Below are 17,084 nucleotides of genomic sequence, written 5' to 3'. Positions count from 1 at the left end.
AAAAAAAGGGAAGGAAACTTTTGAAACTGCAACTCCTTTTTATATGCAATTATCAATACAGTATTAGCAGTGCTGTAGTGTTGACACATAGGCTTCAGGCACATTCCAGCTGTAGTATTACAGTATCTTAGTGTTTTAGACCGCCACACGACTTGTTTTTCTACTCTGAAAAACACAGAGTACTGTATACAGTTGCTAGTTGCATGTATTTAGTTACGTCATTTATTTTGTCTACAGGGCAGTGGAAATCCTTCAAGGCACAGATCCAGCAAGGTGTTACTGCCAGGCTTGCACAGTGATCGTAGTCCAGGTTTACAAGATTGTGTCAGCATTTTTAGTGGCACATTTACAATTCCAAACTGTTTGGTATTGAGGTCAAAACTCCAGCAGCACTTGTGTAGAAGACGTTGTTCTTTATATTTCAAGCGTTTCTGGACTTTTTTTTAGACTTTCCACCTTCTACATGAACTCAGTGGGAAGTGAGTGAAGGTGTGCCAACATGTTACTCTGCACAAATAAAGAAAATACCATCATGTTATGAGCAAAGTACTAGACTGTGATACCAAAGTGCATTATCCAAATTTCTGAATTAGATACAAAACTTGTATTCAAAAAATATTTTGAAGTGAAATTAATGTCAGACCTTATAAAAAAGTTTAAACAGCAGGTGCTTTATGATTTGAAGGTTTATATGCACACTAGATGTGAAGGCGTTCACCTGGTTTGCAGCAGTGTTTACATACAGTATGCCTTGTTGTTTAAATGAAGCAGTAGGGCTATTTAGGTGACTCATGGGTATTGAGGAAACTCACAGCACTGTGTGAGACTATCTGCAGCAAAGCTGTTGACACCAGGCATGATCGAAGGAGAGATTCAAACTGCTCAAGCTTTCACACATCAAAGTGAAAGTGTATTTTCTCATCTCTGTAGAATCAGTCTTGCTCGTATTATAGTTGTCAAGAAGATACCAGATTTAAACCTCAATGAGATACTAGTAAAAATCAAATGTTGATATCGGTATTGTAACCACAGCAACAAAAATACAAGTCCAGGTCACCAAATATTGGGTAACTTCTTGTTTTGAAGAATGCAAACTCCTGCCCGCTGTCAAAATTTCACAAATATTGAACATATTTGTGCAATTTAATGTGAAAATTAGCCCCTTGCCAACTTTAAATCATATCTCATGAAGATTGTATAGTTCGTCTAAAATTGCTATCAGGGCAGTTGTTTTTAATAAAACTGAGTATGCTACACAAATTCTTTTTTCAATATTTAATGTACACTTCAAGTTAACAGTGTTGAGTTTCCTGACGTTGGAATCAAGCTTTCTTTCTAGGTATGTTTTATTAACCTGCTGTATCTTTTATAGTGAGAAGATTACGTACGTTGGTTATTGCGGCAACAATGTTGTAGTTTCCACAGAGCAGCCCCATGTTCTGGTATTCACTGTGTCTCACACTTGATATTGATGCCTTGCTATGTTGGTGTAAACTGATACACAGTATAGAGTTTCAGCAGGAGTGCGTCTTGTATTTCATGCCATATATGACTGTAGCTTTACTATGTGGCCCTTTTTTGGATATTGCTTCTGTGTGTGTCCATCAAACATGAAGTGCCTAACTGATGAGAATATGAAGAGGAATAAGGAACTCGGATCATATTCCTCCAGGAAAATGACTTAGTCAGCAAAGTCAGTGAAAGATTCAGGAAGGAACTTGTGCTCACTTTTTTTTATGAACTATAGCTTAAATGAAGTTCTTTCAGCCTATGTGGGCTAAGCTAAAGCCCTTCATGGACATTGTTTGAAAAAATGTACCCTGTGTCTTCTACAATTGTAGAAAGATTGTTTTGACATTCTTCATCTTTACTTGATTATGTGCCGGGTTGTTTGTCCCTCTTGCTAAAAACACAGAACAGGGACTTAAATATTACCACGTGTTACAGCAGCAACATATAAAAAGCATGAGGCTAACAGACTGACACTTATCCAGATATCAAAATATGACACGACTATGTACATAGGGTGTGACCTACCTTCATATTTGATTTAAAAAAAAACCAAGGCTAATAAACCTACACCGTCAACTATCAAATCCTAGGTGGAGTTGAATCAATCAGCACACTAATAATACAATTAAAGCTATCAATTTTAATAATTAGCATCTAAAATATCATCATATCCTGCTTCTCTAAGGCTTTAATGAATATTAATTATTACAATAACAACAATCTCAATTCTTTGTTAGGTTTCAGTGATGGTTACTTTCAGGTTGCTGCTGCTGTGCTACAAGTGATCTAATGAAAAGGAAACTAAAAATAATCCTGCATCTCTCAGCTTTGATCAAGATTCTGAACTGTGATTTTGATTATCATATCTTCTATTCTGAATTTGAGTTCAGATCCTTAAGCCTGATCATTTCCTGTTATTTGGAGTAGTCAAACGGGGATTGATGTCTATAACTTTCGACAATCATCATATTCATTTATGAAGCTTATATCACAGGTTTAATGTCTTTTCCCCCGGCTCTCAGACAAGCATCATAATAACCACAGTATTTTAAGTCGTAGCTAAAGTATATATTAGCTATAAAGGATCATTATTGTTAATTTACTCTCTCAGGATGGAGCCCAGTACAGGCCTTGTTCTCTTAATTCCTGGACATGACTTTGATAATCCTGTCTCATGATACCGTGACTCTTGTGTTTGCGTCATACAAAAAAAGCGCAGCATTTTTTTTTCCTCTTCTTCTTAATCTTCTTGTTTGAGATCTGCAGCTTTGAAGGAGATATGGCCGCCTCACTGGAGGAGGAACTTGTGAGCTCAGACAGTAGTTTTTGATGATTGGAGTTGATTTGAGGCTGTTAAGCGTTGTAATCCTCTTTGTATACGATAGTTACTGACAGCCATACAATAACATCTAACCATCAGCAGTGTTGTAAAGGTGCTTTATCTGTTAAAAACATTTAAAGAGCAACCTGTAGTGATTGATGTGGATTAAAAAGTTGTCTGATAAACTGCTTAAAGTTTGTGTTTGACCCCAGACTGATCTGCTGTGTTTGGACTGTAAAAAAGTACAATAGTTGATGTGTGAATACCAGGCCCTCCTCAGCCTCTCGGTGACTCCCTGCACTCGTCAGCTGGGAGGATGTCCCACAACGGAAAGTCCTTGATTCTAAGAGGAAGCTTTACAGCGGGGCCCTGGGCCAGAGAGCTGTGACATGGAAGTGCCCACTAGAGGAGCAACATGCAGATGTGCTTCTGTTTCACAGGGTTTCCTCCACAGGAACTGTGTCCTGTCTGTACCCTCTCACACACCCCTCAATGTTGTCCTTAGCAAGTCCGAGGATTTCTTAAACTCTTCATTTCTCACGAGCTTGTTATCTTGTTATCTTGTTATTTGGAAGTACTTTCTCAGATTTTCATTCACGTTTCGTAAATGCTTCAGTTGTGTGAACTCTGAACTTTCAGTGGGGTCAGTTACGATCACTCCTACAGCTGGACGTCCTCTGTTGAACTGACTCATGGAAAATAATCATTTATGTTTCTTTTCCTCAATTTCAGTTCTCCTTGAAAATATCCACGTGAAGCTCTTTTTGTTTTTATCTCACCGGCAGACAGGTTTAAAGGTAGCATGCCGTCCTTTGCTTTGGCACACTGCTGCTCTCTGTAAACACATTACTGATTCTGCTAAAGACCCGCATCAAAATCTTTCATTAAAACGGCATTAGAAAAAGACCACGCCATGTTACCGCTGCAACTGTGTGTAACCAGAAATTTCAGCGGGGTCAGTTACGATCACTCCTACAGCTGGACTTCCTCAGTTGAACTGACTCATGAAACATAATAATTTGTGTTTCTTTTCTTCACTTTCAGATCTGCTTTGAATGTGAAGGTACTTTTTGTTTTTCTCTCACGGGCAGGCAGATTTAAAAAATAGCATTCAGTCCTTTGCTTTATGCATAATACAGATTCTGCTAAACACGGGAATCCAAATCTTTCATTAAAATCACATTACAACAAAATGTGAAGTCATGTGGGAGGAACGCTTTTTCCATCTCTGAAAAGAGCACAGCCATTTAATAGTGACAGTGCATTGTAGAGGTAAAAGGGGTGTAAGGAAAAAAAAAATCTACTTTTTTTTATTTGGCTAATCGGTCACTCCCTGCTAAGCGCTAAGGCTAACTCAGTAGAATGCGAATGGAGCAGCAAGAAATTCAGCCAATCGCACAGATGACTGGAGTAGATCATGTAGTATATACTACAGTATGTATGTATGTAGTATGTACTCATTCAAAAATAGACTTTGAATCATGAATCCAGAATCGTTTTGAATCTAAAATAGATTCTGGATCGAATCGTGACCCCAAGAATGGAAATAAAATCGTGAGACACCCAAAGATTCCCAGCCCTACTACATTGCTGGACGGCATCATAATGTTTTTGAGCTTCTTTTTGGCAAATATGGCAAATAAGCAGGACAACTTAAAGCACCTTCTTCTGCATAATTACTTTTCAAGCATGTTCACACATAATATATATAATATATGTCAAAGATCAAATCAAACACTTGGTCTGTATTGAAAGGACAGTGTTCCTACAGACTTGTTTTGAGGATCTGGAAGTCATGAATGAAGTAATGCATGCTCTACGGGCAGGGAGCTGAGGGGTGGAGGACTGTGGGAGAGGGTGGGGTTGAGGGCAAAGGTGGTCTCTGAGTGAGAAGCAGGGATTCATACTGGAAAAGATGGAACAGTGGAACAGGAAGGAGTGTGGAAAGGCGCAGCATGTAAAACCCTGGACCAGGCTAGCTCTGACCTAAGTGGCACATCTGATGAGACTGTAGAAAATCATAACAAACAACACTCCCCCAGCTGCCAACCAATACACTGTGGACATCTTCAGCAGCTGAACTCTGACATATACATACCTTTAGTGGTTTGTTTTGGGGAAAACTTCAGCAGCAGCAGCCAGAACATGCAATGCTCAGTTTCCTGCTTTGAAACAGACAGTAAGAAGAAAACCAAACTTATTTTTTGTTTAATGCAACTTTTTCATACTGATATGAAATGCTGCAGATTTTTTTTAGAGGCATGGCTATGTTTAAGGAAGCATTCAGAAAATATTTAAAGAAGTCAAAACAAATTCTAGACATTGTGGCCTGAGGTTGTAAGCATACGAATGACAATTTCAACTGAGAAGGATATGCAGGCACTACAAACAAACTAGTGATACTGCTGCAACAACAATGACAGCATGTTGGAGCTTTACCCTCAACAGACACACACACACACACACAAATCATTATCATGATTTTGGCAAGTTTGCTTGTCATCGATCCAATACCATAACCAGTTATTCCAGTAGCAACAAAAAGAGATGAAAGGTTTTAGATAAATGATCTGGTAGCAATACCAAACAACAACAGCACAGTGTATTTAAAGCTACAAACATCTTAGCAATCAATGGTTTTCCACCAACAGTATGTATTTATTTTTGAAGTGCACTAGTATTATTAGCATACACTCAAGTCAGGGGAAGAGAATCTGTATCAGATCATCAAATGAACCTCAGGAGGATTGCCACCAAAAGCAAACTACTGCTGGACAGTGGAATCAAGTTAGATGTCTACTCTATAAAGACAATGACACAAACAAAGTTGAAGTCAATGTTTGTTGGAAAACAATTAAATACAATGAAGTGTAATGAAATGATAATATTTCTAATACTAGCCTTATCTAGTCGTCAAATATTATCAGATTCTGTGGTGATATTTTGCTGCCTTTCTTCTTATTTTTAAGGACAGGAAAGGTGACTTTTGCCATGTTTTAAATGGATGTCTAATTTGTGTTCATAGTAGAAGTATTAAGTCGAAGCAATAAATTCCCCTTAGACTGTGATAATGATAGAAATAGCTGACTTTTCCAGCATGCAGACCTCTACTGGTGGTGGTACATTCATACTTTAGGATATATTGCATGTGGGCAGCTGCATTCCCTGCATCACGCCACTGCTTTTGTCAACTGAACAATCACAACTGAATATTTAAGTCAGCTAAATGTATTCAATTTTGTAACGCACCCTGCAGTTATATATTGCGGCGCCGGGTGGATCGGCCATCCAACAACATTGAGTGAATATGCTGATGCTGTGCGACAAATGTTGCAGCTGCCTGAGCCAATGAAAGAAAATGTACATTTTTCATTCTTATCTTACTCTGATAGATAGAAAGATAAGGTTAAACCAAACATTGGATCATATCATTTATGGTTATCCTTATCATTATATTTGAATAAACACTTGGTTTAAAATACCTGCTTTACCTGATATATCTTGCGACTCTCTGTGTAACAAGATATTCTTCACCCAAAGGTGAACTTACTAGATTTTAAAATGCCAAAACTGAAGGAAGGCAATGGTTATCTGAGTTTTTTTTCTTTGCTCACATATGTGTAATGTTGGCCTCTTGTTGTATTGGTTAGTATAAAAAAGAGTCCCTTCTGCTTAGGTTTGTGGTGCTCCATGATCACCAGAGCCCTGTGATTCTGAGCCCTCCCCATTGTGTCATCTTTGTTTTTCTTCCCACCTCTTCTGACCAGGGGCACCGATGTTTATGTCACAGAGCTGGGCAGATTTCTTGTTTTCTTTTTTTTTTTTTTACATGTTTTTTTCCTGCTACAGAAACAATCTGGTCTGTAGCATCAGATTGATGTAAGGTGGGGTCTGTGTGACTCATGCACTAAAGCCAGCAGACTTATGTCTCTGGCTTTCTGCAGAGAAACTAGCCAAGTTTGACAGTTCCCAGGTTTGCTCTGAAATGCCTTTCTTTAAAAGGCAAAAAGCAGGAGAAGCCTTTGCCCTTCTGTGTGTGTGTGAGGTATTTCTATCTTGTGATGTATTTCTTCCCACTAGGACAGCGGCCATCATTTCAATCTGTTAGGTAGACCTCTCCTCTGACACTTTTGTTTATTGCTCCACTGATTGTAGCCACTTGATCTTTGCTGTAGTAACTTCAATCCAGGCTTCACAGGGACACAAATGCAACTCCTTCCCTTCTAGTCTGAATGTTGCTGCCTGTTGTCAATTAATGCTTGTGCTCCATGTAACTGGATAACATTCATTCTTCTTGCTTTATGTAATGAAGTCCACACAGCCAGGCCTCATATGTATTCTCATATTATGTGTCCAGCCTGCAGCGAGTTAAACATGCATGCAGCCTTCGTAATCAGATTGTAGATGGGTGTGATTTGTACACCATGCTCACATATGGCTCTAATAAAGAGCCTGCAAATTTATCCTTTGACATCACTGTTCAGGGAGTACACTCACTAATTGTCCGCAGTGCCCTGAGTCGTCATGCTGCTGTACCCTACCCCTAACACTTAACATTATATAATAAAGTCTAATCGTAAAATATAAAGAAGCCAAATTCACTTTGGTCATATTTGGGGAATGTTATATGAAGGGGTTATCACATTTGATTAAAAACAAGGCAAAAGTAAATGATCGTCAACGCAGCAGTAAAAATCGAATAACACATGAAAATGCTTCAGTTGTGTTCATTTCTTTCTGTCTTACCATTAGCTCCTCATTATCTTTTACAATACAATGGATACCTTATGTCAGGCACAGTATAATGTAGGCTTTGTTCAGGTGTGTCAAAGTTCAGTGTTGTGTTGTCAAAACATGTTTTTTACAATGTGAGGGAGCAGCTGAAGTTTCCACTCCACATTCATGCATGTTTGGGGATAATTTGAGCCCTGCAGTTGACCAACAATGACTTCATAAGGGTCACTGAGTATACCGATCAGGATAATGTGGGGGAAAATTAATGGTAAGCTTGTGTTGGTTTTTTTTTTTTTTTTAATGCTCACTTTATCAAGATAGACTGTTACAAAACTGCATGTAAAACTAATGCTACCATCAGTTTATACATGTACTTTTTTATTAACATTACAACACATGCTGTAGCTTAAGCTTCAGTGTTTGGCTGCCATTCAGGTGGAAAATGTGTTCAAGTTAGGGCCGAATGATATGGGATTTTTGGGTTTGATAGATATAAGGGAGAAAAAAAAATCTGATACCGATATATATTGGCCGATATCTTTCTTATATCTTTCTTTGATCTGTAGAGATAACTATAGATATACACATGTATTGCATTGATCCCTCAAATGCAGTTATCAAACACTTGTGGAAAAGATATGTAATGAAGAAAAGATGGTCACTCAACTGGGAAGTAACTGTATATGTATTTGTGTCACCACTTGACCCTCTGGAGAGTGATAATGCTTGTTGTAATCCATATAGTAAACTCTGCTGGTGAAAGAGAACTGCTAGTGTCATACAATGAAACTCAAATAAAATGCTATTTGACCAGTTAATAAATCTAGTAATATCGGCACATATCTGCTTTAAAAGTAGCCGATAGTTTTTATTTAGCTATAAACTGGAATCTGTAGTATGACATACTCCTCTTCCCTTTTAGGTCAGATTGCTTCAAAGCTAAGAAAGCTGCACAGTGCAGAAACCTGGTCATCCTGTTAGGATAATTCATTAGCAGATCAAGCAAAGACTATAGCTGGTCAGTGATTAAACTTGCCATTGAGATGGGGGTGCAGTGATGGAAAACAGCGAAAGGCCTCAGACCAAGACTTGGGAAAAGCCAAAATTAAAAGGAACATGGTATAGAGGAAGAAATATTAACAATCCTGACAAAAATATAGTTTTGATATGTACAGTATTAGTAAAAAAGCAACAGTAGTTCCCTTATTCAGCCTAAGACGTAGTGTAATAATCTGTGAAGTCAAAACTGATCTATTATCATTACTTCAGATAGCTTGTATTCATTTGGAGTCATGTTTCTGGCCACCTTACAAATGTCTGTCCAATTAAGAAAATCCCTTTAGCTCTGTTTTGGGCTAAATCAACTCTTAAGAATCCTACAGACACGTTGACAGTTATGCTTGGAGGGATGTTTTATTTTTGCCCAGCTATGATATGTGTGTTTAGGTGTGGTGAGCTATTGCACAAGTTTTTATAGCTCATCCCAGGATTTTAAAGGATTACAGGTGCAGTTGTTTGAACATGCCATTAGTAGCCTGATATAAATACATGCTGTGAATGAGACGTGGACGTAGCCACCGTGGATCATTCATTGGTGTGTTGATAATTGCTCAGAGGTCCAAGTTTGGCTTTTTTTCCATTGCAAATTTTTTTGGGAGCCGTAAATTGTCATATCAGGACAAGAGGGGGGTAAAGCTTTGATAGACACATATCCCAATTTACAGGTTGCATGGTAGCTACTTGCACACGTAATGAATGGACAAGCCAGGGTCAACCTTTTAAAAAATTATGTATTTTATTAATTAATTCTTAATATAACTATGGTTTAAAAAGAAGCATCATGCCGTGTTAAAGCACACTGAAACAGGTTAACAGTGGGGTCATATTCTAATAAACTTCTACAGTCATTTTGAACTCAGTGAAATCTCACCCTGCTGGCCATGAGAAAGAATGCAGGTTTAAAGAGCCCATATTATGCCCTTTTTGGGGTTCATATATTTAATCTATGTACTTACTTTTGTACGTTCACAACAGCTAAAGTTTGAAAAAAGTGTCTGTTTTCATGTACTGCTCCTCCTTGCTCCCTCTGCGCTCTGAGTCCGTCAGCTACACTCTGTTGAGCCCACACTGTTAGACCCCACGTAGGCCAAGTCTGCTCTGATTGGTCTGCCGATCCGCTCTTTCGTTATTGGTCAGTTGCTCAGCACGCTTCTCGGAAATTTCAACATGAGCTGCAGGGCTTGCCACAACGAGCCAATGGGCTTAGATCAGTGATCTCACACTTTTATCGAGGGGGGCTAGAACCGAGCGTTACATGCGGCTAATGCTACAGCTAACAGGAGGAGGTAGGAGAAGCCGCGTTTCCGCGGACTTTGAATTTTTGCCACATAGATGTGCCTAAACATGCACAGGACACTTGGAAAACACACTGAAGGGCATATAAAACAAAAAAAAGCATAATATGGGACCTTTAAGGCACATTGAACAACTGTTGGACCTTGAGGCCTAGTCCACTTATTAAAAACTGTCTATAGTTAGTCAGAGTGCCCATGCTGATAAAGTGAAGCTGTTTTCATGCCCATGCCAACAGTTTAAAAAAAGGTGTCTAAACACAGGACAAGAAAGCATATCAGAGTAAAACATTGTCTTCATGACAAAACCATGCTTCATTATTTCTGATTGGTGTGGTCACAATAATCCAGATTGTCAGTTATTTGCTGTGCTTACAGTTTTGTTATTACATTGTGTTTGACAAGTAGACAATGAAAACACAAGCAGAGGTGATATATGATCATAGAGGTGCAGTCAGCACTACCGGCCTGCATCCAGACCCACATCCATGGATAAGGCAGACCAGTTTATCCAGTTGAAGTAAAATCGAGATTCAATGGAACTGATTCTTATAAAATTCAAGTTTTTTTTATAGACTATACCAATAAAGAATTGTGTCTATTGTCAGCATTCATTCTGTGTGCTGCAAATTAAGGAGTATTGCCTGAACCAGTGATCAGAGTCCCCTTTTATGGACTTGCAAACCCTGGTCTGGATTTAAGCTGTCTCTGTGTGGTTTGGATTCCATTTAGATTTTCACAGTCACTTCAAAGAAAATTGCTATGGTCAGTTTTTGCTTCCAAAATATGGTTTTACAGGCATATATTTGTCTTACCTTTATTTTGAAAGTAATGCCCGTAACTCATACTTAAAACCTCCCATATTGCATTTTATCAGGTGTGTTTACATCAGTTAAAAGCCACCTCCAAGACACAAACATGTTGGCCAAGAAGTAAAAGCTTTTACTTTATTACTAACATGAGATTCAAAGTGAGTTATTGTGGTTGACAGAAGTTTATAATATATTTTTTGAGCTCCAAATGGTTGTCTAATGAATCTTTACAGAAACTGACAATTCTCCTCCCTTCAGACCTCATCACTGCTTTAAAGAGGTGCCTGAGCCATAAGACTGGAAACTCTTTAAATGTTGACTGTATTGTGTTTACCCGGTGTGTTTGATCGCTATCTCAAGGACAAATGCAGACCTGCACTAGTCTTGAGTAATGATCTCATGTTAGGCCTGCGCAGTGTCTTGCAGCAGTTCACAAACCAAAACAATTAAATATTATGAGCCGTATGAAACCTTTTATTTTTGGAACTAAGCATATATTTTCTTACTTCCTAGTTTTAAAAGGATTATCAGTCTTTCTCTATCTTTCTTTCTGTCCATGTACTCTCTTTTGCAGTGTTCATTCTCTAACAACGATTACCTCACCCACAAGAAACGAAAGCACATTTTCTAAGAATGTTATACAAAGACCAGCTCAAAGAACAAACAATTGTAAAAATGCAATGCACAAGCTGTCCTATTGTTTGGGTTGCAACCCTGAGCTTCCTGTAGTTCCATAAATAAGACAAATTGACTAAAGGAATCAAACACAGGTGGTGTTTGGCTAAAGAGCTAAAGAGCAAGCAGCAGTGGATTTGAAACTGTTTGAAATAAAGTATTGAGGTAAAAGCTGTGCCCTTTGTGCTCAGCTCAGGCAGAAATAGTCCAACACCTCTCACATGTTTGGGCTTTGGGCCTTACTGCTGGTTTAATCCATAGCATGTGTATACACACAGCTCGGACAGGCTGCAGTGTGTAGTAGTAGCAGCAGAATCAAGACACTGCAAATAGCCCAAAGAAATGAATTGAAGAAGTGTTTGTTCTTGATTGTAACTCTGATATTTAGTATAATCAATACCAAAAGGCTTATTAACAAATAGTTTGTAGGTAATCACTTAACGCTGAGCATCAATTCCTGAAGAGAATATAATTTGGCTTCTAGTTTCTTCTTTAACAAACGGGGGATAATCCAGCCTATTAGGATGCCAGTGGATTCGTTTATTTATTAGGATCCCCATTAGCTGTACCCTAGAGCAGTGGTTCTCAAACTTTTTAGACTGAGCGCTGAGACTGAGACTAGCGCTAGAACTGGTACTTAAACTCCACACAACACTGACATTTGCCCAAATCAAAAAAAGTGCAGCACAATAAAAATGACAACTTTATACCAACAACCTGTTTGAGAATATTTAGTCTCCAGTGTTTCCCACACAAAGACGATACCTGGGCCCAAGTATATTTCCGGCCTGTTCTTATTTAATTTTTCATTTATTCATAAAATTGCTGCATGCGCGAGAGAGAGAGCTGGGGAGAGAGCGGAGAGAGAGTGCGCGTGAGAGAGTGCAGGCTCTGTGCAACCAGAGCCTCTGTATTATAAGGCTCTGCGTTCAACATAGCAAAACTCCCTTTAAAAAAATCTGACTCCTGTGCATAGGACAGCAAAATAGAGCAGAATCACATCAGCTTCAGAGCGAGAGAGAGAGAGAGAGAGGGTGAGCGACTGTCCATACACTCTTGTAAATGCATCACAACGGAAGGTTCTCCTGGCTCTGTTTTAAAAATGTTAATGTACAGCTGCTTGCCACCGATTCTGTGCTGATCTCCAATAAATAACAGAATATCTGTTAATGTAGTTAATTCAGTACTGAACTATAACGGAATATCGAGTGGAACTTTTCAAAACACGAGGCATACTACTGTTGTTGTTTATGTCCGTGCGCGCAAGCATACATTGAGAAGATTAAATTTGTTTGTTGCAAAAACTAGATTAACTTAGAGGGGAACACACATTTGATATAAATACAACCCAATAGATACAAGACAGATAAGAGTACAACCAAAAAAAGTTTACGTTTTATGCTGAACGTTTTTTTTTTTTTATATTGTGGAGATTTCTTTGCATACACAGGGAGCCTGTGTACCACCGGTGGTACACGTACCATAGTTTGACAACCACTGCCCTAGAGCACAGCTAGTCATGCTGGGGTCCACATTAAAAAAACACCTTTAAATTATAGGTATATAAAAATGTACATTTTATGTAACATAAAAATGAAAACATAATTAAGCACTACAGTCCGCACATTTAGACGAGGACGTGTTTCTATATTTGCTTCTTTTCGTTTATTTAGTCAATGAGGGGGATTCCCATGTTTTCTTTGCTCTATATGTTACTGTACCTTTAAGGAAATTGGGGTTTTCTTTGGGAAGTAAAAACTGGCATTTTCTTGTTTTATCTAACTGTACTGATATAAATGTGTTGTGAATCGCAACACCTTTATTTAGCGGCCTTCTTTTTCTCAACTTTTAGCCAGCGAAGACGAGTGTGCATGCCGTTGATGTTAGCACCATGTGGACTGTAGAGCCAGGCATGCTGCCTTGTTCTCTATTAGTAGATGACCTGATCGATTAAAATGCATACCACGCTTCTATGACATCCAGTTTTTAAATCTTAGACTTGCTCTCTGTTGCATATTCTCGACATTTCTTGGTATTATTAGTGATTTTTAAACCAAAAAATCAGTATAAAGTATTTTCTGTAATGACTACATTCCAGCTAGCTGTGTTTGTGTGTTTGTAGTCAACACATAAGTTCAGCAGTCTGAGCTGTGCTCACTGGTGTAGTGTAGAAGATCTTTCCTATAGGGTCCCAGCAATCAGCCACATCCAATGATGCTGCTTCTCTGTATACGGCTCAGAGCTCCCGTCTTAAAATACCCACACTACATTCTGTCATGCTTCCCCCGGGAACTGCAGTGGGTCAGAGATCCCACTCCAGGGAATCTGTTTGCTGTTTGGAAAATAGATTTAGTTTGCTGTGTTTACTGACGTGTTGGGGAGTGGTTGTGGTTAGAGTTTTTACAGAACTCCTCACACCTTTGTGTTATCAAGGCTGTTTATTTTACAACACAAGAGTTTTACAATGATACGCTGCCTAGTCAAACAAACACAAACAAATATATCTACATTTTTTAAATATAATTCATTAACAATAAATAAAATAAGATGGAAACAATATACAGTTACATGCAGAAAGTAAATTTAGCCTTTGTTTTTGACCCACACTTCAGGTAGGGTGTGTCCTTTTTCCAATGCAGATGATTCTAGATTTGCCACTGATTATAAACGCTTTAGCAATAAAATAGAGATCCAGGAACTTGTGTCCAGAGTGATGTAGCGGTTTCAGTGAGTGCTGCCTTTTCAACCATGTTAGGTCACCACGTTGCTCGCCTGTTGTTCACCTGTTGTTCACCTGTTGTTCTGCTAGTCAGAGGTTAAGCTTGCATTTACACCCAGAAAGTCAGCCATTGATTTATGACATGGTTAACAGCAACAAGATGTAAGGGTTTTTAATTGATTTCTTGTGGGTGACTAACTTGTAGTTTGAGGTCTATTTAGCTTGAAAATCATTTATATCTCATAACACAACAAAACTGTAAGAGGCTTTAGGGTTTATTTCACAGAACTTTATTTTGTAGAATAAGATAATTGTGCCGTTTTTTAGGGTGTTAGGGCTTTGCAATTCATGGTAATATGACTTTTACTCATTAAATATGCCATGCTTGTGTTTTTTTTTGTTGGTGTGTCATCTGTTCAAAAGATATAGCACTGGCTATATAAGGGACTTTTATGGCACTAATTAACCAAACCAGAATATCAGCGTTTGCTTGTTTTTTTGTTGAAATAAGTCTGAGATTACATTTAATTTCTATTACTCTACCTGAACAAGCTTAATGTTATCATGCATCTTGAATGTTGAAACAAAAATATGATATTTTTCCCACATTGAGCGGCTCTAGAAGTAAACTTTCATCCATTACATTTTAGACAATGATTAAAGATGATTAAATAAAGCTGTCTATTGTGCTGGGTGTCTGTGATACCTGCCCTCATCACACAGCAGGGTTTTATTTGTAACAGGATGTAGCAGACCATAGACTAACAGGATGTGTGCAGAGTGGTTAACAGAGTGCATAAGACCTACCGGTACTTTTCACAATGTTTTCTATTTTTGTAATGAAAATGAAGATCACAGTCTTACAGTGATAGTTAGTAATTGTAATGTTTGTAGTCTAAATGCTTCTTTTTCCCTAGAAAAACGTAACAAGATACATTATGAGTGCCTTAAGTGTTCTGCCTCCTTTTTAAATGCAACGCTTGTAATGGTAATTCTATTTCATATTTTCTTACAGAGCTCGGCATGGCGCAGCGGAAGTTTGCCCAGTGCCTGGGAGAGTTTCAGTTTGAGTACATCGGAGATGCAAAGACAGACGATGAGAGATGTATTGGTAAGTGTGGCTGTGCCTCCACACGGGACAGAAGCTAACCACAAGTTTTGTTACGACTGAACAGACACACACTGTAAATGTTTGTTTATAGTTCTTCCTCTACCAGCAAATTAAGACTAGCCTCTGGTTTAGCAATTGTGGTGGGAACAGCTGATAATCATAATATGTTTGTGGCTGTCATTGTATATACGAGAGAGAAAAAGAGAGAGAGAGGATGAAAGTTTGCATTTGTCACCATGTTTTTTTTCTTCAGATGAGTCTTTGCAAGAGTTCTCCTCATTCCTCAAGAACCTAGAAGACCAACGAGAGCTCATGGTGAGAACAACCAGTCCAAACCTGCTTGAGAGCCAGGGAAAATACCTGAGTGTGTGTGTCTCTGGCTCTGTGTGTGTGTGTGTGTGTGTGTGTGTGTGTGTGTGTGTGTGTGTGTGTGTGTGTGTGTGTCTGTCTGTCTGTGTGGTATACTGGAATTGAATTATTTTATTGTGTACAACTGCACTGTGTGCATTTCCCCCAGCCTCCACCTATTACTGCCCATATTAGGTAGTTGGATCTATTGGCTTCTGATTCCGTCATCTACCAGAGATCTGGCTGGCACTCATAATGGGATTTTCTCCAATGTACAGTCCAGCCACAGTATCCAGTAATGCAGAGCAAACCACTAACCTGAGGGTGGATAATGCTGATAATGTTCAAACTGTGCCTTTACTTGAGCCTGTCTAAGGGTCACTGTCACAACAACCGTACTGGGAGTAGCTGCAGGACAGAACTACATATCCACATAATTACAACCAAGTTTTAAATACCAAGACAGATTCACATGAGCTACTACCAGCAACAAGGTCAACCTCAATACAGCTGGTTACGACATAACGACCATAAAAACAGTTTCTGCACAGGGCAGCCTTGTTAAAGTTTCCAGTTTATAAACCACTCAAATCATACTTTGGTTATGGAGGAAGTTACAACAGTTTTAAAGGAGGTCTGATTTAGAAGGTGACAGTGGGTCATGAACTGCGACAATTAATGCTTAAAGTGTCATAAGATGTATGACATTGTTCTGAGATATATTTGCAACTCCTGAAGTACCTTTTTATGTCATCAAGAACCTCATTTGAAGACTTCTTCTTAATAGAAGTGGGAGTACTGATGGTAAGAAACAGTTAAGGGGAATAGTTTTCAAAAGAAGCGAAAGCATTACAAGATGCACAATTCAGTATTTGCCACTTTCTATAAACAGCCATTGTCTTGTAATGTCTGCTTGTATTGTCTGAGGTTAGGGAGTGGGCCTATCATCATCAGCAGCTGACTGAGATGACTGTTTTAGCGCCCTGCTCAGACAGTAATGGTAAACACTCTGCTCGCCTCAGCACAGCACTGCTGAGCACTGTGGGATGACATCACAGTGCAAAGTAAGGAAAAGTAGGACGGGCACGCAAGCCCAGACGTGTCCTGCAGTCAGCACAGCCGAAGCACAGGAGGAATGAGGAAAACTACAATGACTTTATGAATGTATTATAGGCAGAGAGAGATACTTTTGGAATGGAAGTTATGTAATCTTAGTTATGTAACTCAATATATCAAGGCCAGTGGGGCATCAATCATAACGCAGCACCCCTAGAGGCCAAGAAACTGTACACTCTTATCACTCTTCACACACACAGGCACACAATGAAGACTGCAAAATGTTATTCTGACATATCACATATCAGTGGGATTTTTCATTATGTTATGTAATAATGAAGTATTTTGTGTTTGTTTAGATGAGAAACATAACAGAAACGTTAATGAAACCCCTGGAGAAGTTCAGGAAAGACCATCTTGGTACAGCAAGGGTAATGTATGATGC

General features: G+C 38.7%; 1 protein-coding gene across 3 annotated transcripts in view; it reads left to right on the top strand.

Moving 5' to 3' along the window:
- arhgap10 (Rho GTPase activating protein 10) overlaps positions 1–17,084 on the top strand; it is a 51,980-nt gene that overhangs the window by 1,158 nt on the left and 33,738 nt on the right. For all 3 annotated transcript variants that reach the window (XM_061057184.1, XM_061057165.1, XM_061057175.1), the window contains exons 2-4: positions 15,140–15,235; positions 15,489–15,550; positions 16,999–17,070. In XM_061057184.1, the coding sequence (XP_060913167.1) occupies positions 15,140–15,235; positions 15,489–15,550; positions 16,999–17,070 (230 nt within the window). The remainder of the gene's footprint in view (positions 1–15,139; positions 15,236–15,488; positions 15,551–16,998; positions 17,071–17,084) is intronic.

Source organism: Labrus mixtus, chromosome 2 (genome assembly GCF_963584025.1).
Source record: "Labrus mixtus chromosome 2, fLabMix1.1, whole genome shotgun sequence".
In the NCBI taxonomy this organism is placed as follows: domain Eukaryota; kingdom Metazoa; phylum Chordata; class Actinopteri; order Labriformes; family Labridae; genus Labrus; species Labrus mixtus.
Note: the sequence above shows the minus strand (reverse complement) of the source record. Positions and strands in the feature narration are given on the sequence as shown.